Source organism: Lutra lutra, chromosome 5, assembly GCF_902655055.1.
Source record: "Lutra lutra chromosome 5, mLutLut1.2, whole genome shotgun sequence".
NCBI lineage: Eukaryota > Metazoa > Chordata > Mammalia > Carnivora > Mustelidae > Lutra > Lutra lutra.
The window spans coordinates 70,812,724-70,839,233 of NC_062282.1; the positions used below are offsets into that span (position 1 = coordinate 70,812,724).

Here is a 26,510-nt window from a genome sequence, read left to right on the forward strand (position 1 = left end):
TGCATAAAAATGTCTACAAATTGATAAAAATGGAAAAGACTCAAAAAGGCACTTCATGAAAGCAAAAATCAAATGACCCACATAACTATGAAAAGGAGTTCAACCCCACTAATAACCAGGGAAATTAGAACTAAAACCATAATAAAATACCATTACTTATCTACCAAAATAAAAACACCAAAAATCCCAGGTGGTGTCAGAGTGAGATGGACAACTGCCAGGAGCCTATGGAGTAGGCAACTGCTCAGTGTAGACCGCAGAAGTCAGACTGGTTCTTGTGTTTATTACCTGCTTTTCATTCCTGTTCGGAGCTGGACTATTTGTGTTTTCTGGAAGATTTCCCTTAGCAGCCCTGGAAAAAACCAGCACTCATTAAATATACCAGATCCTAGGTCCAAATGCACAAACAATGTATACGGAAATAGCTGTATCACACTGTCTACTATTGAGCATCCAAACTTTATTCAACTATAATCTGTCTAAAATTCCTTATTTGCTGGTTGGAAATGTTTTCATTTCATAATCTCTGTGAAGGGGAACTCTTAAAAAATTTCACTGCGGAATGCAGAGATATCTGGAAAGATGGCCAAGAAATTATAAGTGCCTGGGTGGTTCGGTGGGTTAAGCATCTGCCTTCGGCTCAGGTCATGATCTTGGGGTTCTGGGATCAAGCTCCATGGCAGGGTCCTTGCTCAGTGAATATAGGTCCCTCACTATACTTCTCCCTGTGCCCCTTTCCTCCCCACTCCCCTGCTCGAGCACTCTAATAAATAAAATTTTACCCCTCCCCAAATTACCTTGCTCTAATCTTTCTAAAAACAAAGACCACAAGGGACACGTGGTAGTGTGGCGCCATCTGGCGGCTCCAATGTATTTTACCACAGCTCCCCATTGTTCTTGGAAAGGAAAGAGGTTTCTGCCCATGATCACCTGCCACCACAGCACTGCAGAGCTAACACTTCCACGTCATCAATCCTAAACCTATGTAGTTTTTCATAATGGGATCAAGCAACTTTCCATGTTTAATAGACAACTTCCCCTCTTTTATGTAATATTTAAGTCTTGCCTGTTTTCCTACTGGATGCTCTTTTTTTGTGCACATGGAAGTACTTTATGTATTCTGGATACCAGTCCTTTGAAAGGTGTATGAATTACATTGTATTTTCCAATTCTGTGGTCTTCTCTTTTCTTAAATGGTATTTTAGAATAAACCTGCCATTTCCTTTAGAGTTGTCTTAACGAGGATCTTATTCAAAAATATCCTTCCCACTTTGGAGATTTTATTAAGATCAGCAGTATTTCTTCTGTAAGCATTTGGTACAACTTCTCCCCCCACTCCCCCCCCCCCCCGCAAAGATTTTTATTTATTTTGAGAGAGAGAGAGCGCGTGCACGAGAGGGGGAGGGTCAGAGGGAGAAACAGACTCCCCGCTGAGCACGAAGCCTGATGTGGGATTCCATCCCAGGACTCCAAGATCATGTCCTGAGCCGAAGGCAGTAGCCCAACCAAGCTACCCACTTGCCCCTGGTACAACTTTTTGATAAAGCCATCCAGGCCTTCAGTTTTGAGGGAAGGCTTGTAAAGTGAGGTTCCACTCCTTTAATAGCTGTAGGACCACTGAATTTTCCTTCTTGTTCCAGTTTTGCAAAGTTGTATTTTTTTTTCTGTGAACTTATTTCATCTAATTTTAGTTACTAAAAGTGTCTCATGTCTTCAGTGACATTAATCATAATCATTCTTTATCACTCCTAATGATAGTTTTGCTATTTTTTTCTTGGTTATTCCAAGAGATTAGCAATTTTATTAGTCTTGTTAAAGAACTTGGTGTTTTCTTGATTCTTTTTTGGGGCATCTTATTTATTTCATTCCTTGTTACTAATTTTTCATTATTTCCTTCCATTTATTTAAATTTAATTTGCTGTTACTATTCTGGTTTTCTTGAGAAGAATGTTTAATTCGTTTTTAGCCTTTCTACTTTTTCAATATATGTATTTAGGGCTATAAACATCCCCTGTAAGTATGGCTTTAACCTCAAACCAAAAGGTTTTGATACTCAATTCCATTCAGTTAAAAAACCTTTCAAAAACTTTCCATTGGGTTAGTGGGGGATATATTTCTTAACCTCCAATTTTTATAGTTCTTGTTACTAATTTCTTTTTTTTTTTTTAAGATTTTATTTATTTATTTGACAGAGAGAGATCACAAGTAGATATAGAGGCAGGCAGAGAGAGAGAGGGAAGCAGGATCTCCGCCGAGCAGAGAACCCGATGCGGGACTCGATCCCAGGACCCTGAGATCATGACCCGAGCCGAAGGCAGCGGCTTAACCCACTGAGCCACCCAGGCGCCCTTGTTACTAATTTCTTGTTTTATTCTGTACAGAGAAACTTCTTTACACAAGTTCAACTTTTTGCAATTTGTTAGTTTATGGCTTAACAGAGCGAACTTTGATCAATGCTCATGTTCACCTAGAAATAATATATACTTTGCAGTTAATGATTAAGTGTTCTGGAGTCCATTGGATTAATAAATTTGTTAATTCTGTTGTTCTTGTCTTTTATATCCTTACTGATTTTTTTTTGTTTGTTTGTTTTGGTGGGGGAAGGGTATGTGTGTGTCTGCTTGTTACTTACTGAGAGAGCTATCTTCAAGTTTTAGACGTGGACTTCCACTTCTGCTCAAAAGGCACTAACTGGCACTTTAACCTCATGCCTCTAGTGACTAAAAAACTACACAAAACATATAAAACAATGCCATTTAAGACACTGGACATCAAGCACTGAAGGACATTAATCTTTGAAAGCACAAGAAACAAGACCTGAACCTTACCACTGCCCCAGTTTACCGCCTGAAGAAAATTTCCAGGCCATGATGCAAGGATGGGTAAACTGGGTAGGAGCTCCTCAGTGTTCTGGAGCCGAAGAGACAGGTGAGAGTCCAGAGAGGTGCAAGTGGCTAGAGTTCAATCTTCCAGAAACTTTGACAACAAACAGAGAGGATACTTTCTAGTTCTTTCCATGAGTCCAGTTTAACATCAATACCAAAACCTAACAAGGGTATTACAAGAAAGGGATATTACAGACCATCTTTCTCTTGGACATAGATGTAACATCTAAGTGAAATACTGCAAAATAAATCCAGAAATATGTAAAAATTACCTATCATAACCAAGTGGTGTTTATTCTAGCAAAGAGGAAGGTGAAGTGGGGAGGAGTGGGGCAGGAAGCGGCTGACACTAGGAAATCTATCATTAACAACACTTACGGATGCAAGAAAAATAATTCTATCATCTCAACAGATTCAAGAAAAGCATTTGATAATTTGATCAATCACACATCTGCTTATCAAATTCTAAATAAAACACCTTTAAATTCATAAAGAACACTTAAAAAACCCTATAGCAATCATTATGATCGATGGTGAATAGGGAGATTTTCCCCCTTAGATGAGGAACAAAGAAAGGTATTATTTCACCCCGACCACTTCTATTCAACATAGTACTAACTAGCACCATGACCAGGGCAAGGTGGTGAGAAACGAAACGCAAAATGACTGAAGATAAATAAAAGTCATTATGACAACACGATAGGAGTATCTAGAAAAACCCAAAAGAAACCTAGAATAAACGAATTAAGATTGCTAGATACAAGGTCATTATAAAACAACTGTTTCAATACTCTAGCATACATTTTAAAAAAGAACTTAAAAAGATACTTCACCCAAGAGATAGCCAAATGGCCAATAAGTATTCAAAAAGATTCTTACTCACGTTATCAGCCATTGTGAAATTAAAAGGAAAACCACAGTAGGGTACCAGTACATATCCGTCACAATGCCTGAAATAAGAAAAATGGAAAACATTATGTTTGGCAAGACTGTTAGGAGTGTCCCTTCTGTAATCACCAGAAAAACGACAGGCTTACTCGGCTGCCGCAGGGGATACCTCTGGAGTGGCTAATTCGTGTCTCCAAGTTTATCAGATGCTTCTGTGGGTGAGAGGAGGTGGTCCACATGTTGCGGACTAGCACATCCTTCAGTTTACTGGCCCTGGGTCACGAACATCAGACAAGTAGAGTACGTGTAGTGGTTTCCCTGGGCTACCCTAACAGATCAGCAGGATGCAGGTGTCCTATTTAAAACAGACCAGAAGTCCAAATCAGGGTGTCATCCAAAGGTGTGGAGAAGAATCTCCTCTCTTCCACTTCCTGGAGGCCACTGGCATTCTTTCACTTGTGGTTTCACCTTTCTGCTGTCTCCACATCGCCTTCACTAGGTCTGTTTTATCTTCCTTCCTCTCTCCCTCAGAAAGACTCTTGTCTTGGCATATAGGGTTCATCCAGATAATCCAATGTAATCTCATCTCAAAATGCTTCATTACATTGGCAAAGACCCTTCTCTCAAATACAGTGGGTAACATTTACAAATTCCAGGGATTAGGGCTAGTTTTTAGGTAGCCAACACTCAACCTACTATATTTGTGTGTAGTGTTTCTAAGTAAAGGAATGAACCAGGGACACTTGTGCAAAGATGGTAGGGGAAGGAATGACTGGGGACAATCTGGTGTATGTGGTGAGAGGGGGTTAAGCGGGAGGAGGGAGAAGCCTTATTATCATGGGAATAATATTCCCTAGGTACAGAGTGAAGACTGGGAAAGTTTCAGGAAGGAATGCTAGAGCAAAATTTCTTCCTTCTTTGGTGGTTCTCGGATCTGATCCCGATACAAACTGCTGCATTTCCTGCCTCACAAGAGGAGTGCTGTGGCAGACAAAGCCAGGTGCCCATTCAATGTCCATTCTTTCCTTCTTCACTGAAAGGAATCCAACTTTTATTTGGGGCCATCAATGGCTCAGCTAAGGAGTTCACTTCCCAAGTTTCTTGCAGCCGCTGGTCGTGGGACCCACTTCTGACTAGTGAGATAAAAGCAGAAATACCAAGTGCAGCTTCTGGGAAAGCTGCTGTTTCACTATAAAAAGGGACACACTTTTGCACCTTTACCTCTCTGCCCTTTCTGTGATGTACAGGTGATGTCGAGCGGTGTAAATGCCAGGCCCTGAGTCCCAGAGAGCCCCATTTACTTACCCCATTAGCCCTGGGCTTTCCTGTTCTAAGAGAGAAACAAGCCAAATGGGGATTAACCACTGTTATTTGGTTTTTCATCAAACACCCTTTTTAAAACCCAAAAAAGAGATAGGTATTTTCTAGACACCACCAAGTCAACAATAATTGGATCACTCCAATTTCTCTGCAGACCTAAAATATAAGGCCTTCACACCAATGCTAGCCCCACAATGGCCGCCTTGAGTGACTGGGTGTCATTATTTTATCTATGTATGAAATAAAGAGCAGAGAAGTTTAATGTAGATTCTTTATTGATTCCACCAATGTATTAGTAGATATGATAATAAATGGACTTTTACATTCTCTTAACCAAAAATATAACAAATATTTACACTCAGTAAAAATACAAAAAGCATACAGAGGCACTGTCTTTCTAAAAGACATAAGTTTAAGAGGTATCAAAAAATAGGAGACAAACATTGCTCGTTACAGGATACTTTACAATCACTGAATTGTGCAGTATAATTGCATTTAATTATTAGAACTGTGCAGTTTTATCTTTTTCTGATGAGCTCACGTTTCATTTTAAAAGATCAAGTACAACTGCATTCTGTGTATCAAAAATAAAGAAGCCTTAAAAAAGCACAACAAAAGCTAAAGATGAACTGGGGTTCAAGTTTAAATTTGAAAATGTACTGTGACACTTTTGAAGATTCATCCCTCTGTTCTAGCCTTTAAGGTAATGCTAAAGGGACACATCTACTTTAATATCACATTTTTTAGAAACAAAATGTATCAGTATAACAATCATTATCATTGTTTTAAATATACAAGGAAATTCTTTCTCCTCTCTTTTCATAGGGAAGAGAACACTTCATAAAAACTAGGTTTGTTCTCGTAAATCCTCATGATTACTGCCACACTTCCAGCCTGGGAGATGCTCAGGTTATACCAATGACCACAGTATGACTTACACCCTCACGAGAAACCAGTTAATAAGCCTTATTATCCTCTCCAAAGATCAGATTCAAAGTAATCATTTGGAGGAAGAATCTACTACTTAAAATAAATCTTTAGGGAAGTTATATAGCAGATTTACTAATTGACCAAATCTTCATTCTGAACAAATGGTTCTGTTGAAACTTAATTGGCAAAACTTTGCCCCATGGATTTACTGCTTCAGGAAGTCCTGACAGATTTGGAGCTGAGGGGAGGTGAGGGCACTTTTGTCTTCATTAAAGTTAAAAATTTATAAAATAAAAACAAAAACAAAAATGGGGCTTTAGAATTGGAGCAAATACAGGTTAAGGCTTCCCTTGTTCTAGTCATGTAACTAAGAGAAGGCAGAAATGTATCCTAAATTAGAATTAAAATATAAAAATCACAACGCCATGAGTTTTTAGGGGATACACGCAGATCAAAATACAATGCATTTGGCTTTAGTTCCTGATCACTGTGATCGGCTGACCCCAACACTCACAGGTGGAGCTAGATGAAAACAAAGGCAGCCACAAGGTGCAGTCAAAATTACAGCCTCTCTCTGTGCAAGATATTCTCAACACCATTAAGGATGAAGACAGGTAAGGCTCCCGATTGATTTCAAACACCTGCAAACAGATAATGTGCAAACAGCACATTTTGGAGGGGGGGGTAATGGATATAAAATAATAAGAATATATAACCAAACTTGACACAAAGAGAACTATAACAGAAGTATGTTTCGTTTTCTTTTGTTTTACCCTGGACATGAAAACACTATTACGTAAATCAATGAAGGGACATTTTCTGTGATCAGAGGACCAGTGTTCTTAGGTTAAATCACGACAGTATGACTTTCAAACCAGGATTTTTGATCCAGGCCACTTTCCATGTCAATGGAACAAGAAAGCTACAGAGTCAATTAGCCTCTTTCTAACATACTTGGCAGGTGGATTTTTAAGGCTTTAATAAAGTTTCAAATTCATGGGGTTTTCGTGCCCAAAGGAATTTTTCAGATAGGCTATTTTTCCTAAAATGAAGAGACAGTCATTTTGAAGGAAAACATAGACTACTCCCATTGACCACTTGGGAAATGAATTATGATTTCAAAAATGAAGGGGATGGGGGGGGTAGGGTGTGCCCCTAGCTGGCTCAGTCGGTAGAGCACGTGACTCTTTATCCCAGGGTCACAAGTTCAAGCCCCATGCAGGCGTGGAGCCTACTATTTAAAAAAACAAACAAACAAACAAAAACTGAAGGGGACTGCGAGAAAATGAGAGAGGGAAGAGATAGCTAGGGAAAAATGAGAACTCTTAAGGAAATCACAAACGAGCTAAATCCTATAAATTCACATATGGACGACTACTCAGAAGTAAACCCATTTTGGCTCCATGTTAATCTGGGTAGTGCACACAAATGGCTTTGGCTTTTTTTCCTTTTTCTTGTTTTTTCTTTTTTTGGTAGTCATAACAGAAGTTTATTAAGCTCTCACATTTACATTAAAAAACAAATGATAAAATTTAAACTCAAGATATAGAAAACACTGTATTTAATTAGTAAAAATGTGGAAAGTCTAGATCATCCAGTAAATAGTCACTGAAATTTTAATACTTAGGAGCGCCATGCCCAATAGGCTATTAAAAATATGTATCTCTTTCCTCTCAAGGGCTAAACTGAGTACAGTAAGAGAATCATTCCCACAATTCTAGCTCCTTCGTCCCCCCTAAAATTTTCAACCACTTATCACCTCGGTGTGCTCATGAACTTTCTTGCCGGCAGCTGGGGGCTGCAGCATTGGTCAGGGTTGAACACAGCCTCACGCTGAGATGGGGTGCAGGGGCGGCTGCAGAACATATACGCAGCTGAATTCATCTCCATGGTTACAGACCAATGATTACATTTCCTTTGGAAAGAACTCCACATTTGAGCAGTCAAAAATTTTTGTTTTGGATTTTGTAGAACTCTACTGAACCCATTCTCTACTTAATGGATTTATACTTTTAGTTAGATACAGCATAACTTTCACTTCAGAAGGGATTGGTATACATTTTCTTTTGAGAAAAAATTTCATTCTTTGGAGATGAGGGTGGCTACCCCCCCAGTCAGAGCCTCCCTGTCCCAAAGGACTGAGAAGAAACCCTGTGGCAGCTTCAGCTGGCCTTCTAAATCAGCCGAGGGCAGTATCTTCCAAACACCTCAACCACAAAGGGCTTCCTATCCCACTCAAATGGAGACCCTACATTGCACTGGAGTTACAGATCAAGTTCATCTGTCTAGATTAAGCATATCATCCGGTAAAGATGACTTCAGTTTGATCAGACCAGACAGTTTTATGACCTCAAACCTAAACATCTGCTAATGACAGCTCCCCAAAACGAAGAAAACCACAAAACTTCAAATAATAAGTTACTTTTCAAATGCACAAGAATATCCTTGGTAATGGCAGACATTTTAAATTTGTCCGTTAACCCAAGCTATGGCTTGGAAATAATACTAAACTACTATCTTAAAAATAATTTGGTTTAAGAAAAATGTATACTGATATACATAGGGAGGACTCCCAAGTTTGCATCTGTTCTAGTAACTGTGGTCCCAAGGCAGGTCTGGTATGCAAAGTAAAAACTGGTTTCCAGGCACAACATCCGTAGCTGAGGAAACTGCATCTGCAAGGATTCAATAAAAGGAAGCATGATTCAGAGCTAGGTCATCGCTCAGAGTACAGGGAACGAGACCTCTGGGTTAGCAGCAGCAGCAAGCTGTTCGTTGGCAACAATGGCCTGCGGAATCATGAGGTGGTTCTGCCCACTCCTTCCTCGACGGCTTCTGGTACACTTCCAATGGGTCCTCCAAAGGCTACACTGCTGAGACCTGTTCATTTTCTGAAAATAAAAGACACCATTAAGTGGTAGATGAGGCATAGTAATGACGATCAACATACAATCTAGCCACCTGTTTAGAGAACTAGTCACTTTCAACCAAGAAATCCTCTCAAATATCCCATCAAGGCCCAGATTTTATTACAATGACATGAGTGCTGCTCGCACTGTGGGCTGACAGACAGCACTGCCCTAACTGCTTCATCACTTTATTACTCTACTTCTTGAAGGGATAAAATTTCATTTATTTTAATAAAGCAGATCATTTTGCAAGATGCTGCCCCAGCTACAGTCAGTCAAGAGTTCTGCTGTTAAGAGGAACTACACCAACAGCACAACTTCAGGTAATGAGGCACTTTCCAGTTTTCATGCATTAATGTGAGATGCAGCCCTACTAAGGTCAAGTGCCTCCTCTCAAAATGATCGTATCAGACTGAGCCACTTCTGGTCAGATTTAAGAAGACCCTATCTGAGCAGGAAGAAGGGTACTGGGCACACAGAAACATGCAGATTACTCCATTCAAAAAATACACCACCACATTGAGGGATTTCTTTCTTTCTTTCTTTTTTTTAAACAGAGATTGCTACAGCAGTTAGAAGTAAACATTAATGACTATATGAAATAACAGAGTAAAGATCAATTCACGTATTCAGCAATTTATTTGAGACCCATTAAGGTAGTCTGTCAACATACCATCTGCTTCGCTATCTGCATCAGTCACATCTGCTAGCTTAGGATGGGACGGCTGCAAAATCTGCCTCTGAGGCTGAGTTACAATCTTCGACGGAACACAGGCCACGGGGCTGCTACCGAGAGAGGCTGGTGGCAGTCTAGAGAGGCTGTCATGCATCATCTTTGACCTCTGCACTGCCACACTATAATCTGGAGGTTTTAGGTGTAGGCAGGGTCCTTCCTTTAGGTCCGCTAAAGAAATCCCCATGTATCCTGGAGGAGTGGGAGGTGGCTCCCTATACCTATCCTCCTTCTTGGGTGAGGTGACACAGTACACTGGCATGAAAAACAAGCAATGGAAACGTTAATGAAAAATCTAAGAAATAAAAGGAAAAAAAAATACTGAAACTTATTACAGTGACAAAACAGAACTCAAAAATAGACTAAATGAATATATTTGAATATAGAGAGAGCAGATTAAAAACATAATGATTAAAACTTAATATTTAAACCTGTTTTCAAACACATAGATCACATTAGGTCTTATAAACAAAACCAGAGTGACAGAGAGTTGAAAGAAGTGATGTGGTGACAAGCCCTTCTCTTCAGTGGAGCACCCCCACCCCCGCCCCAAATTCAGAGACAGCTGCCTGGCTCTTCAGGGACACCAGCCCTGGGGATGACACAGTCAGAACCATTCAGCAGTTTAACCTGAACACCTATGCTCTGCTGACAGGGAGGATTTTTGCAGAAATGACGTCTGGACCCTCTATTTCAGGGCTGCCCACCCTGTCCTGAGACATGAACCACCGTTTTACAGTACTCCTGTGGAGACAACCTGTCAGTCCTGGTGTATCAACAACTTAAACTTCCCAGGTACAGAGGACCTAATTCCTTCAAGGATCTTACTGCTAACTTCTGATTTGTGACTAAGTGGGGGGGAAAAAAAAAAAAGAAAAAAAAGCCATAATTTTAGGAAATCCATCTTAAGTTTCTGTGATTTTCAGTGCACATTCAAAATAACTGTGACTTTAAAAAAATGTAACTTAAAAACCTTTTCCCTAAGTTTGCAGACCATGGGACAAAGGCAAAGTTTCAAAAAACTTCAGAAATAGGTTAAAGAAAGAGGAAGTTCCATTTTATTAAGACCAATTCACAGGACCTAAGGGACAAACCACTCTGACGGCCTTGCTGATGTAACTTTTAAACACAAACACTACCTACATGTAGGCAGAATAAATTAAGAAAGACCATTGATAATTCTAACATTAACTGCTCTTTTAGAGACAATCAGGTTTGTTCATAATAAAATTTCTACAACTGTAACAGCAAAATCTGCATGTAGTATCAAGTTCTTCAAGGATTTCCATTCCCACCCAAGAGGATGGGGCAGGGAGGGAAGGGGTGAAGTCAGCAAAACCAGTAAGACAAGAATGAAGAATTTAAGCCCAGAGTTATCTAGAAATGCAATAAAAGATTTTTAAAAATCTAGTTTCCTAAATGGACAGGAGATTCATTTTATATCCTTGTACAATCATGTTTAGCTATCCATATAGCAGTTACCCAGAAAAATTTAACAGAAAATGCTTGGAAAAAAATCAACACGCTAAAAACCCCAATCTATAATGCAATCTGACAAGTAAAAATGTACTACACATGTGCTATAAACATCAGCACATCTTTCACATTTTTAGTAATTTAAACTAATTTCATTAATATGTTACACAGCTGATTCAAAGTATAGTTATTCCATATAAATAGAAAAGCAGGGGCTATTATATCTAAATATTTACATAATTCAATGAATAAATGAAAAAATGTATTTGATGGCTAAATACTAAATGAACACATACAACAAAAAAGCGGTGTGGTCAGAATGGAACCCACAACAGGAGCTGGCCTAGCCATGATGTGTGCCAGGAGGGTAATCGAAAAGTATTTTCGACTTCCTTATCACAATTTTCCCCACTTTTATTACTTAAAGAATAATATCAGATTTAAAGTTTCTACCATGTATTACATCAATTGTGGTCCAAACAATGTATAAGGTGACAAAGAGAATAATCCCTTTGTCAGGGTTGCACAGTAATACAATCTTTCCTCAATGAAACCACAAATCTCAAAAACAAAACACAAATGAAACTGCCAGCTTAATTAATTACCTTCATATCAGCCCTCTGATTTTAATAGACTTGAATACCTGCCCCAAAACCCTTGAGAAATTGTCAACTTTTTGAAAATAATTTGTTTATAGAAGGCAGGAAGAGAGCCTGGAGTGAGAAGTAGTATTTCCAGGGGTAAAATTTTGGGCCAAGATATCCCAATGCCACTTTTTGCCACTTAATCTCTAAATGCCACAGATGACAAAGAATACAGAACTTACCAATCAGGCCCTTTTCTGTACTTGAAGTAACAGTTTTATAAACTGGATCAGTGCCATCCTTGGGGTCCAAGCCTTCAGAGGACTCAGGTGCGATGCTCTCCAACACTCTCCGTTTAACTGTTCCATAGTTTGGTTCATATGTATCAGACAGAGAACTGGAGGAGGCCCAACTCTGTCTCATCTGATTAGTCTCTAGGTTTCTTTTACACTGACCACAAGTTCTAGAGCAGCCTTTAGGGCAGGAATAGGGCTCACAGTCAGGTAGTTCAACTTCAGCAATGGGGCCATCCAAATGGGTATGTCGATAAGCGTTTAAAAAATCCCAGCCTTTTGGGTTTGGAAGGCTTTGGAAGTTGTCATGGGAACTGCTTGAACAGGAAGTCCAACTTCCACGACCACTATCTGCTGCTTCTAAAATGACGTGCTCATGGGAAATCTCTTCATTACTCATAGAAGAGGAGACAGCTAAACTCTTGACAAGAGATGGTTTTGACAGCGCCCACCTAAAAAATCGGGGATACACCATTAATTTACTGGCTTACTGGAAAAAACTTCTTCTGTCCAATCCAAGTATTACTGCCTACAAAAGACTACCGAACATGCATCATAAGTGTTCAATGCCAAAATAATCTTGTGAAAAAAAAAAATGACACTGTAATCAATCATCACTTAATCTCTATACCCATTAGTATTCATACTTACCCAGAAACATACTTGGGAGAAACTCAAATACTTATTAGCAAAGTTACCTCAGAAATTTTTCTTGAATTGATTTTAAATGAAAATGAAAAATGAGGTTTGAAATGAGTAACATTAAGTATACATTTTCATTCTTGGTCAACATAATGCTAGACTCTCTACATGGATACAGAATAAAGAATTCTCAACTATATGTTCTCAACCATGTTTGGTTTTTCAATGTTAACTTTGAGGTTAGCCTAATACAGTGCCAAGTACAGAGTAACTTCTCCAACCAAGAACTGTAAAATGTATACTATTATTTACAGCACGTGTCCCCAGATTAGGGCTCAGGAGCCAAATTCAGCCAATGGCATGTTTTGGAGCAAGGGCATGTATTGTCTGGAGCAAAGCATGGTATTTTACATTTTAAAGAGTTTAAACATGGGTGCCTGGGTGGCTCAGTTGGTTGGGTGGCTACCTTCGGCTTAGGTCATGATCCCGGAGTCCCGGGATAGAGTCTGCAAGGGGCTTCTACCTCCACAGGGAATCTGCCTCTCTCTCTGACCTTCTCCTCTCTCATGCTCTCTTCTCACTGTCTCTCTCTCTCAAATAAGTAAAATCTTTTTTTTTTTTTTTTTTTTTAAAAGGAGTTTATACAAAACAAAAACATTCCAAAGAATTTGAGAGAGAGAAAACTGGAGTCTGCAAAGCCTGAAATGTTTACGATCAGGCCCTTTACCCTCCTTGTCTCCTGCTAGCTGCGTCCCTCCCCAACAAAAAAAGCTTGTGAACCCTTCATTCACAGTACAGAGCAGGTGTGGGCAAACTACAGCCCAAGGCCACATCTGATCCTTAGATTTGGCCTATTTTTGTAAATAAAATTTTATCGGGACACAGCATCCCCACTTACTTACAAACGGCATTGTCTAGGCTATTTCAGAGCAAAAATGGCAGGGCTGAGCAGTCACAACACAGAATTCATGACCTACAAAGTCTTGATATTAGTTAGTATTCAACTTCTACAGAGATGTTGGCTGACCCTTGGTCTAGAAAATCATAGTTTAAAACCTTTACAAATATGGTAACACTTCACTCTGATTTTTTTCATAATAAAAAATACCAGATTTAACAATCAGTTTACAATCAACTTTCTCAGAATTTTCTCCAAGATTTCCATACTGCCTGATTCTAAATAGAAATTTACAGCTAAGTTTAAGAAAAACAAAAAACAAAAAAACTTTCTGGACTTCTGCTAGTGGGTAATTCTTACTCCCTAAATGATACTTTCAGATCAAGGACTGACTGTACCCTCCCCACCCAACCTAATCCTATCTATAATGGATACAGCACTGGGACCACCACCCATTACACAGTCAGTCTGAGGATTCTCTAACTTAATAGCCACAATACAAGAACCACATCCCCCTACCCATAGCAGATTCACTGTGAGCTCTTACTAATTGAAACATACATGACAGAGAGTTAAATTCAGTACACACTTAAAAATGAGTACCCATTCATCTTTCAAAATAGTACTTATTTGCATATTCGAGATAGAATATACATGCTTGACCCTCATTTTATGGATCCCCTTGCAACCACCCCACAGGTACAGGGGTATCATCTAAGGGCAAGTTGGGGAGCACTGCTTGCAATTTCCACTTGGTTTAGGTTTTGTGGTATGAACATGGGCAGCTATATTTACCCAGGGCCAAGCTGAGTATGATCTCCTATCCCTGAGGAGTGTTCTGTCTTTTCCAAAGGCCCAGTGGATTCAGGGACTGCCACAGGCTGTGAAGAACATCGTTCATCCTGCAGAGCTGTAGACATGGAGTCAACAGAACAATTGCTCACGATGCTGGATCGTGAAGAAATTTCACTATGGCTGGAGTCAGACAAGTTGTCAGATTTAGCTGACGGTGTAAGTGTATAACCTAAATGAGAGAAAACAAGTGATTAAACTACAAAACAAGGAAACAGGGAGGGGGTATGTGGTCAGGGAGAAGTTGAAGAAAAACAAGAACAACAAAAGACAGAGTAAGCAATCTCAGTTTCCATCTCTGTAGATGTAATGATGCTAATTTCTTACACACATTCCCCTACATATCCACTCATCTACCTACCTACACTGTACCAACCTGACTCCAAATTCAAGAAATACGAAGTCGAAATCCAGTATTACTGAGGAAACTAGTCCAAATGTGTATCTGCCCTGGGCTCTCACATAGCTACAAGCATTTAATAAAATAAGAAGGTATTAGATATATTTCAAAATAGTAAAAAGCAGACATCTTGAGTTTCTCCACTTCTTTTTAGCCCTGTGCCCCCTTCTTTGATTAACATAAGTATTTCATGGCCTGATTTGCGGGTCTAGAATACCACCTTAAGGGTGGGTGAGGGGAATCAAGACTCAAAAAAGAGAGTTACATTTTTGCTTTTCAAACTCCATATACTTACCCCAGATATTCTGCTTATGTCAACTAAGGAGTCTTACCCCAAGTTCAAAGCAATTTTTTTCATATTTTTAAATCAATTGTGTTAGCTATGAATTTCATCTTATACCCGGTTTCCTTTTTCTTCACTAGGTTTACAGAATATTGCATTAAACAGCAGAACTGACACATTTATAAAAATGTGTTACAAAAATAACAGCATCTGCCTATTTTAAATTGTTCTATGGTTTACTGCACAGCAGATTCAGCAAGAGAGATTTTCCCTTCCATTCTCTGGAATAAATGGGTAGAGATGGAATGAGGCAGAAGCATCTCAAAATGAATCTGTTAGCATGACAGTCAAAGGTACATAATGTCTATTTTGGTAACTGTTAGAAAAGTAAACAAACTTATTTAGAAATAAAAGGAAATGTCATAGTAATCCCAACAAGGAGTAGGTCTCAAAGAAGCAAGTAATTATTTTCCTTTTTACTGGAAAAATGAGGTTCAAAAGGTACATGACCTTTAAGGACAATCCTGACAAATCTCATTAAGAAAAACTATATATAGGCTTTATATACACATATAACTCAAGTCATTAAAGAAAAAACTTGTTGAACACTAACCATATTAAGTAGTTTCAGTAACTATTTCAGAGAGAAAAATGAAGACCCAGAATACGGGTGACTTCCCTGTGGCTTAGAGGGCCACCAGGTACAGGACAAGTTGAGATAAACAAGGCTTTTGATCTTCTCAACATTGTCACTTCTCAGTGCTTTTTAGGAAGTGACTGGTCAATTTTCAAGAGAACCAAGAAAATGGATTTGGTAAATTTAAAACAACCCCCCCCCCCAAAACCCCATCCAAATAAAATACAAAAATCCTTTCTCGAAAGAAAAAAACCATTGCTCTTTTATCCTGGAGGAGTCACTTGCTTTACTGTTTTAGAATTACATCCCTCTGTCTGTTAGATGAGTGTTTCTCATATACAATCAATTCTAGGAATTACCTGGAAAGGTTATTAATATACATATTCTTGGGCCCTTTCAGGCAATTCGAATTTATGAGGTTTGTAGTAGGACACAGTAACTGTATTTTCAACAAGTTTCCAAATGATTTTTCACTTGCTATGTCAGATCTCCTTTTCCTGTCTTGATCAGAGATTTATATGAAAAACAAATGAAATAAAAAGTGTATGTGGGGGCGTCTGGGTGGCTCAGTGGGTTAAGCCACTGCCTTTGGCTCAGGTCGTGATCTCAGGGTCCTGGAATTGAGCCCCACATCAGGCTCTCTGCTTGGCGGGAAGCCTTCTCCCCTACCTGCCTCTCTGCCTACTTGTGATCTCTCTCTGTCAAATAAATAAATAAAATCTTAAAAAAAAAAAGTGTATGTGGACAAGATAAAATTTCTTGCCTTTTTCCTTTAGCTTTTAAAGTAGTTGCAGTAATAAGAGCAATAAAATTCTCTGAAGCAAAGGTGGTGATAAGATCATTACTAGGGGTTCTAATGCAAAAATAAATACTGATTTCTAAAAAGTACCTCTACTTATTTCATTCACAGACCCAGTTGCTATCAGCAGGAAATAAAGCCAACTACAGAAAACAAGAGTATAAATTTTACTCACATTAGTAAAATAACATGTACAAATAAGGCACTTTAAATAAATATGACTTTGTGGCTAGAGTACCTTTAACACTATGAAATGCCTATAAATCGTATTTTACACTAAATTGTTCTGCCTAAACTTTGTTTGATAAATAATTTAAGCTACATTTACATTAATAAATGAAAACAAGTTTAACACTAAAATTAAGTGAGGAACTCCGTCAGATTGTCTTTCTCCTTTTAGACTTGAATCGCGTATAGAAGCAGTTTAAAGTGTTACGGTTGCCTCCGCTATTTGAATTGAAGATGTCACTCCCTTTCTCATCTTTGATGTTGCTTCTAACATCCTTCACTTTCTCACAGCTTTCTGTAGCTTGATGGTGATCTGCGTCCTCTTTTTTGTTGTTGGCTAGTCTCTCCCTTGAAAGAGTTCTTTCCCTAAATCTTCTAAACGGGGATGTCATTCTTTTTTTGGCTGCGTTCTCACAACTTGTCCTGTCTCTATTCTCCTCAGTGGCCTTCTCGGTCCTGTCTGTTCTTTTGGCTGTGCTCCTGGTAATCTGAAGGATTTTCTTTTGCAAGTAAACCCCACCTATTCCGGGGCAGTTCTGGCCACTGATCTTGGTGCTGGACTCACGGGGAGGGGATGAGGAAGGCCCTGAGAGGCGCAGCAGGATGCTGAGATCAGATAGGATACTGCCAACTGGAGGGAGAGATGCAAAAACCCTGTCATGGTCAATTAATTCTTTCCAGTTAATCACAATTAGGCTGGTTTCTATTATAGAACATTTCACTATAAAAAATTCAAACATTTTGACAATATTGGAAAAACTGAAATCTAGTAACATATTTTTTAAAACACAGAGAGTCTACTATACAGCATAAACACTGAAGTCATTGCAAGACACAACGCAGGAGAAAAATTACCTTAATCAGAACAAGCTGGTAATAAAATATTGTTCAAAGTAAGCAAAACTTGTCATAAAGAAAAATATGACAAAGAGTATGAACTAACCAGAATTACTTCTCACAAGTAACTATGTCTAGAATTTTCAGGCAGATTCTACTAAGAAAAAGCTTGGTTAAAACCAGACAGGACACAAAAATAGTAAATACAGGGTAAATATTTACAAAGCACAATTTCTGATCCTGTTTATCTCCGAAGTGGAAAGGTTGCCTTCCATTAGCACAGCCTTCCATAAAGCTACCTGATGTCTCATATTTTTAAAAGTTCTTACTTACTAAAAAAAAAGTTCTTGTTTAAATTCCCCTTATGAAAAACATGAAGATAGGCTTGTTTCCTATTTAATGTTAGGAAAAGAACTAATTCCAAAGTTTAGCAAGAACCAAGAACTAGGAATTCCAAAGTTTAGCAAGAACCTAATAATGTACTCCTAGTTTAATAATGTTTTTGTTCAATTACAGATTACTGGCAAAATCATGTCTATGGAAATAAAAGGAAATACAATAACTGGAGAGGTTTTGATAGAACATATGTAAGAACAGTAAAAAACAGTTTTAAAGAAAATAATTTCTTCAGGTTTCTATGGATCTTAAACATGTTTATGACAGTCTCCTAAAGCTATGAATGTCAAGGTCAATTGTTGACCACATGATGAAAGTCAAAATGGCAAAAGACTTCTCGATTCTAGTGGTGAGAGTGGATTTTCTTTTGGGAATGAGGGCAATGGGGAAATTCGTCTTCCCACAAGTCACATGCAGGCAAGAACACTGTATTTAATTCAACTAGTTTTCTGGTTAAAGAATTGTCTGTGATGGGACCTCTGAAAAGCCTCCAAAAAGTGTGGAGGGTGTAGATTGTTCTTGAAAGAGTGCTAAGAGCATGCAGCCATGTTATCAGGACCATGTGTGTGATAGCATCCCCCTCTGTGAGATCTGGTAAGGGGCACTTCAGATAGGACCATGCAGACAGTAAAGAAATGAAACAGTATATGCATGTTTCACAAAATCATATATGAACTACATACCACAAGGTCAGAAACCTGTTATATAATCACACTGTTAATATGCACTGCTTCTATTCCTATTTAATTCTACTACTCTTTTCTTAGTAAAAATCTGAATGAAAATTCTAGCTAGTCTCAGCTATGTCAAAGGGTAGGTAGGGCAGGTTAGCAATGAAGCTATTTTACCCTAGGGTGGCAGCAAGGTTTTAAAAGACAACACATCTCAATTTACTAAACACTTATCATCTATCAGGTTTTCTAAGTATTATTTCTTTTAACTTCGTATGAGGCCTCTAAAAGAGCTGGTCTTTGTTCCATCTTATGGACAGGAAACCCAACCTTATAGTTGGGCTTAATTACATGGCTATAGTGGGGAAGAGAGTCAAAATTCAAACTCAGGTCTAACATCCCTTACCACATAACTGCCAAAATGTGGCAGCTAATAAAAAGGAACCCTCAAAACTGAGATGAAACTTAGAACATGGGAGCTAAGGAAAACTCTGGAAGCTTCTCCTTCCTGCTCGAATTCATAAGGTTGTCTTCCTCAACCCCATGTGCCCTCCTGTACTGTGATTAAACAGATTAATTTTTTTTTTTTACATCTGTGAAGATGAGGCCAGAACTAAGGAGTTTTTCTTGTTTTGTTTTGTTTTTACCAGGCTAACAAAAACTGTGGATGGGCCAATGTAAGAAATATGCACACCCTTTAAATGCTACATGTGCAGTTACCATGAAATGGCATTTGCATGCACACTACCCAGGGCTAGTCAAGACAAAAAAAAAAAAAAAAGGCTTCACACTGAACTATGAAAACATAGGTCAATAAGCAAGACAGATTTCAGGTATTTTACTTCAAGAGGTCCTACATAGGATATAAAATCCATAGGGGTATATAGGTTATTTTAAATCCTGATAAGTAAACATAATAATACTCCATTATTAAAAAAAGGAATGTATCAACCTAAATGTTTCTTTCCCTCAATTTTGTAGTTGGTTAAGACCAGTTTCTTATAGAAATTCTTTTTTAAAAATACTCCACAGAAACATTTAATTGGAAATTTGTATACAATATCAAGAATGCACAGAATGAAACAACTGTGACTTCTGCCTTCATTCTTATCTATGCTTGTCCACTGACAAAGAGCCATACTGAGAATACAAGAGTCCTGGTGATATGATGAACAATTACCTGGAAAGCATCTCAATAGTTCAGTTTAAAACATGAAAGTCCAAAAAGTATTAGAAGTTACATGTTTCTCCACTTTCCATTATCACTACAGACTGAAAAACAAATCATGTACCACCAAGTGTTGTTTGGTGTAATAAGGATGAGCTTACACTGTTATGTCTTACCTTTGCGAGGGGAACCTTGAGGAGATGCAGGAGGACTAGAATGTAAAGAGGATGCTACAGAGATAGTATCTTCTGGATGTTTCTTACCACTTATTTCTTCAGTTCCTAAAACTTTCTGAGGTAAATTTGTATCTAAAAATAAAACCCAAGAAGCAAATAACCATCACTTCACAATTAAAATATCTGTAGTGGCTTAAAGTACTACATAACTGAAGCAATGACACACAATGGCTAGTGCAGGCAACTGAAATGTCTAAATGGTGAACAGGACTAAATGACCAGCTGATGGCATACAGAGATTCTCATCTCTAGGTTGTTTGTTCCAATTCAGCTAGTCAGCACCAACCAGATAATAACAGTTCTTTGTTGTTTGTGCTGTGGTGTCAGGGAAATCGAGTTAATGGTCTGAGTATAGTGTCCCAGCCCCCACAAAAGACACACTTGTTTTGTGGGAAGACTTAACAGAGAAGGAACGGATTCAAACTCTTCTCTCCCCTCTAGAGATGGCCTCTCCAGGGAGGGCGAGGCACGCAACCAGGGCAGTGTGGGGATGTTGGCCCTATCACTACCTGTGGTGCAGCTGTGCTGTGGGGGCATAGGTGTGCAGGGATGCCAGTCCAGCCCTTTTCAAGAGTGCTAAATTCACACTACAGGAGAAAAGTAGACAATAGAAACAATCATGAATTTATGGAAAAATAGTATTATGGAACCCCCTCGGAAACAAGCAGCAAAGTTCTATCTCCACACTTGTCTAACAACTGGTCCGGTTTAGCGTGGGTCAAACTTAGCCATGGTTTCACCATATTGACACTTCTGTATTTATCTTCTTTAGGAAATGTCCAAGAACTACTGACACTCTTTTAATCAGTAAAGTGAGCCCATCTTTGCTGGGCCTTTGTCATAATACCAAGCGGCCTTTTCACACTGAAGTTCTTTAAATCACAGTATACTAACACTACTCTGAATTACATGCTATTTTAATTTTTTTTTTAAGATTTTATTTATTTATTTGACAGATGGAGATCACAAGTAGGCAGAGAGGCAGGCAGAGAGAGACGGAGAAGCGGGCTCCCTGCTGAGCAGAGAGCCCAATGCAGGACTCAATCCCAGGACCCCGGGATCATGACCTGAGCTGAAGGCAGAGGCTTGAACCCACTGAGCCACCCAGACACCCTTACATGCTATTTTAATATAAATGTATTTATCATATAAATAACAGCCACAGTACAACAAGCAGAGAAAAGGGCTACGTGGAACAAGTAATAACTACCTTTTGGGTGACGACATCCAAGTAAGAAGCCAGATCAGGATTTGTCTCATTTGGTACTCCTAGCCTGCAAGTTGACTGACTTCACCAATTTTGGATCTAATTACCTCTTTATTTCCGTAACCATCCAACTAGCTCAGGCTCTGAGCAACATCCTGTTAGTTATTACATTTGCTTTCCGTCTGGACTCTCTGCAGTCTTTTTTTTTTTTTTTTAAGATTTTATTTATTTACCTGACAGAGATCACAAGTAGGCAGAGAGGCAAGCAGAGAGAGAGAGGAGGAAGCAGGCTCCCTGCTGAGCAGAGAGCCTGATGCGGGGCTCGATCCCAAGACCCTGGGATCATGACCTGAGCTGAAGGCAGAGGCTTTAACCCACTGAGCCACCCAGGCGCCTCTCTGACTGCAGTCTTACTGCGCTCCCTACTATAGTCCTTCTCTAGTATAACACAGACCATAAACTTCCCCGGTTCAAATCTCTGCAACAGCTCCCCACTGCCAACTCCCCTTTGGACTCCATATTCTAACTTAAGTATGCTTTGGACTTCACATCTCATCATCCTGGGAGGTTGTTTAGCATGACGTTTTAACCGTTAGCCTGGGCCCAACTCCCAGCTCCATTATTCACTGGTAGCAGGTCTAAGTTACGGAGACCCTCTATGCTTCCTCTATAGAATGAGAGTATTAGGTATCTTACAGGGTTACAGTGAAGATTAAATGAATATAACAAACTTAGGAAAACAGTTGTGCCTGGCCCTCAGGGAGTACTCTGTAGGTAGCAGCTTTAATCATTTCTCTCTCAACAAACACTCTTCCTGTAGCTCTGCCCTCAGAGGCAGCTGCAATGCCCACAGCAACTTCTTGTAGGTCCCAAGGTTTTCTTCTGCCTGAAGCAATTCTCTGCTATCTTTGCCTAATTACCTCCTTCCAACTCAACCCTTGAGACTCTACTTAGGCATTACCTCCAAAAAGTCACCTCTGACTTTATACTTAGCTCTGTGTGTCCTAAAAACTTTCCATCTATTTTTTTTTTAGTACGTTTTTATATGCACATACCCCTGGCAAAAAAGCAAATACATTATACTTAAGTTACTGGTTTGTGTGTCAATAGCACCAGAGTGAAAAATCTGGCAAGGGTGGGGGGTCCTTTCTTACTCAACTTTGGATCTAAAACAAAATCAAATTCACAGATGTCTACTGAATATGTTCTAAATATAATACATGGGCTAGGTAATAATGTCAGGAGCCAAACTGAACCTAGCTTCCCTACCACGTGGCCTAAGAAAGGGGCGGGGGCTAAAAAGCACAGGCTCTTCTTTACATACTTTACAATTTCTTCTTGTCTCCTAACTAGGTTTTTTAAAAGTGATCATTAATGAAAAAAACAATATACATTTTTAGAACAAGCAACCTCATTCTCATAGGGTGCATGTACATTAGATAACTGTTTTATGCCCCTCTGAATGCAATAAACTCTTGGTACCTCAGTGTAGTACTGTAAGTTTTCTGTTGATATGACTACAGAGATTCCAAAGCAGCATTTAAAATAGGTATGCTGTCAATACATACCTACAAACTGAAACTTTTTTAAATTCATGAGTGATGATTAAATTATACAAACCATACTAGATCATCTCCTGAGCATTTACCTTTGTAATTATTTTTCAGTCTAACTCCCCTATAAATTTTAATTAAATCAATGCAATAATAATTGTGAATACTCACTTAATGTGGCAGGGTCTTTGGCTTGTCCCTTCTTCCTGATGGGGTGCAAATTAACAGCTGGCACTTGGAGCACCTGGCTTACTCGGTGGGGCTGATGCAAATGGGCTTTAGCTGTTTGACCTGCCGATCTCATAGGCACTGGAGACATTTCTGATGATTTGGCTGATCTTTTCTCACTTAAATTCTTGGTCACTAATAGAACAGAGTAAGAAATATGTAATTATGTGCTTTTTAAGGCAAGATTATTACCAGTAACAATAATAAATGACTGCACTAAAACCATCTATTTTTTAATAAAAAAATACAACAGATTAATCTTCCTAAAAATAACTTCATGGAAGTATCATGGCCTATCAGGCCCTGCATGATTAGCATTAGGCCAGTATTTGCCTCCCTAATACCATATACTCTGCAGCAACTAGAACCCTTATTTTCTCAAGTCATCCAATATCTTTTCTTAACAGCACTAGTGATTGTAACAATTCAGTTACCTGTGCGATTCATCAATTAATGTGTCCCCCTGACCAGGCTCTTAATGAACATGAGAGTAAGGACTGCCTACCGTGCTCACTACTATATATCCCTCTGTATGCCACAACTGATACAAAAAAGATGCTTAATGGTATTTGCTGAACTGAAATTATTTCAATAGTTACATGCAGGACTACAAGAGAATTGTTTTATAAATTCATGATTAGAATATTTGATAATAGATGTCAGAATTAAAAACTGAGAACTGAGTTAAATAACAAAAAGCTCCTGCCTCTGTATAAAATGAATATAGTAGTCCAGAGGAAAGAACTTTTAATCCTTTAGTTATTCAGGGTGTTTTCAACACAGGTCCAATCTCAGTACTCCATGATGTATTTGTTTTTAACATCAAGATAAAAGCCAAATTAGAATGTTTAACCAGTTCCAGAACAGCTATAATAGTTATCCACCATGCTTTTATTATGAGGGCCTACAGAGTATTTTGAGTGTTAAGAATAAGGATACATCTCAGAAGTCAAAACAAAGGGACTTCTGTAAGATAATGTGCAGCGGCTCCTCAACTGCTTGAACCCAAGCAATTATCTCACCTTTGGGCTAAAGCCATGAAACACACCTTCCCCTTTCTGTCAATACTAACCAATTATCAACTGACATCTTATTTTACCTGCTGTAGTATAAAGAAGGAAAAAATCAAGAAACCACTTTAAATAGAGATGACTGCCCAAACTCAACTAAATACATACTGATTTATGAGGAAGAACCAAATTCTAAAATGCTCAGCAATCAACTACTGTATAGGCCTGGGATTTAAAAATCATTTGAGGGGTGCTGGGTGGCTCAGTGAGTTAAAGTCCCTGCCTTTGGCTCAGGTCATGATCCCAGAGTCCTGGGATCCAGTGCCGCACTGGGCTCTCTGCTCAGCAGGGAACCTGCTTCCCCCTCTTTCTCTCTGCCTGCCTCTCTGCCTACTTGTGATCTCTGTCAAATAAATAAACAAAATCTTAAAAAAATAATAAATAAAAATAAACCATATGAAGAGTGATTAAAAATAAAAAATGTTTAAATGCTTAAAAATCATTTATGTAATAGAAATCAAGTAAAGACTCTCAAACCAAATTAAAGGAATACACAATGAATTAAGCTATCACAAAACTTAAAGAAGGTCTCACAGGTTTATTCATTTTAAGTCAATATTAAATATGTAGTAAAGGATACCATTTAGTGTTATAAGGAAAGACAGATAAGTTTAGTTGGGTGTAAGGAAAGTGTGCAGGTAAGGGTGTGAGGGAGGGAGAACGGGAGAGAGAGAATGGATGCAGACTAGGTATGTAGAATCGTTCTGGGTCCCCATTTTAACAATGAGCCAGGCACAGAAGAGATTTTTATGCTCTTGAATATCCCAAATCAGATTTAGGGAACAAAAAAAGCAGAAAATGAAAACAAAAGTTAACATAAGTGTTGTTTCTGTTTTTGTCTGATGAAAGGTTAAACTGTGTTCTGTCACTGTAAGATGATAAGGGTCTATGCTGAATTACTTGGGGAAAAAATAATTTTGAGGATCATGCAAAGCAGGGTCAGAGTACTTTAATAAATTATGGATATGGGCTTTGAACTGTAAAATGTGAATGAATCTTAAGATTCTGTACACTTTTTTGGTCTCTACTCCTTAATATGTACCATTTTCACATGGCTGACACTATTCTTACTAGGTCACAGGTAGTAAAAATTTTTCTAGATACCTTCAAAGTCTATATATGTTTATTATTTTTAATGGCCATGTACTATCCCCTGTCTTGATAAGGAAACAGTGTGCTTGACTATTCTCTAACATTTCAGTATCTGCAGGATTTCTTTTTCATCGGCATACATTCTGCAACATCTTTATTAAACAGATTTTGGGTGCATTTTCTCAAAGGAATAACAACCCCAATACAAGACACCAAACAGGTAGCTCTAAGGAGTAAATGGCAATGTCTGTGAAGTGCCTAGCATGGTTGCTGCATATAGAAAGTTCTCAGGAATGGTTAGGTTTTATTATTTCTTTCTCCTTTAATTTAATAGGATTGATGTAGAAAGAATCACAGAGATAAAACATACTGTCAATCCTTAAGTCTTATATCCTTGGGCAAACAGAGAACTAGGATGAAGAGAACCTTGCTCAAAAAGTAATAAATGACACTCAAACTTTGTCTTCATCCTTCAGAAGGTTCCACCATACTCTATTCCTATGGGTAGAAGGGTCCAAAAAATCCTTTTTATGACATCATTTACCGAATGGCTTACTTTGTACTTTAAAATCCACCATCATATTTGAAATTTTTAAATCAGTATGTAGTTATACGTCCACTTTATCTTTTCTACTCTGTTGACAAACTGTTTTCTATTATATGCGATTTGTTAATCTCAGGGTCAGCCCATGATAACTACCATTTCCTCCTATCAATCAGGAAGACTAGAAACAGAAAATGTGAACCTCCCCCAGCAATATTCTGTCAATAGTTTATCAAGTTCTAGACATCCTATTGGAATTTTTATTGGTGTAATATTTAATTATATATATATATGTATACACATAAAATAACATCCACTTTTAATTTAATCATCATTTTTGGCTGTCACAACACAATGTCTTTTACTATTTTTGAGGTCTGCTTTTGTGACTCATCATTTCCTTGACCCATACACATATATATTCTGTTGTTGTACAGGTATTCTCAGCTTTTAGAAGTTTGCGTTACGCCATTTTGCTTTTATGTCAGTATCAGTTTTCACTAGCCACAAGAAATCTGAAGAGAATTCTTGCTTACAGATGCAATGTGAACCCAGTCAGAGTAGAATCAACAAGCTGTTTTCTCAGAAACTATATTCGGCATCTGATTATCAAACTGTCATAGCTTTCAGCTGGGTCTATGCGCATCTTTGCTTTATCTAGATTTATTTTGGTGCACCCATTAACAAGGTATGTCTTAAGGTATCAGAAAAGCCTAAAAGAGGTTTTTTTGGGGGGGTTGGGAACACTCAA

At 38.5% G+C, this 26,510-nt stretch overlaps 1 protein-coding gene across 7 annotated transcripts in view; it reads right to left on the reverse strand.

Moving 5' to 3' along the window:
- Positions 1-6,704: 6,704 nt before the first annotated feature.
- Positions 6,705-26,510, reverse strand: part of RAPGEF6 (Rap guanine nucleotide exchange factor 6) — a 192,975-nt gene continuing 173,169 nt past the window's right edge. For 5 of the 7 annotated variants that reach the window (XM_047729923.1, XM_047729924.1, XM_047729926.1 and 2 more), the window contains 6 exons: positions 22,997-23,188; positions 20,006-20,137; positions 14,354-14,582; positions 11,968-12,470; positions 9,606-9,920; positions 6,705-8,914 (listed from right to left, as the gene is read on the reverse strand). In XM_047729923.1, the coding sequence (XP_047585879.1) occupies positions 8,889-8,914; positions 9,606-9,920; positions 11,968-12,470; positions 14,354-14,582; positions 20,006-20,137; positions 22,997-23,188 (1,397 nt within the window). In that variant the 3' untranslated portion in view covers positions 6,705-8,888. Of the gene's footprint in view, positions 8,915-9,605; positions 9,921-11,967; positions 12,471-14,353; positions 14,583-16,414; positions 17,389-20,005; positions 20,138-22,996; positions 23,189-26,510 lie in introns of those variants that run through there. The other 2 variants (XM_047729928.1, XM_047729930.1) reach the window with 2 other exon arrangements.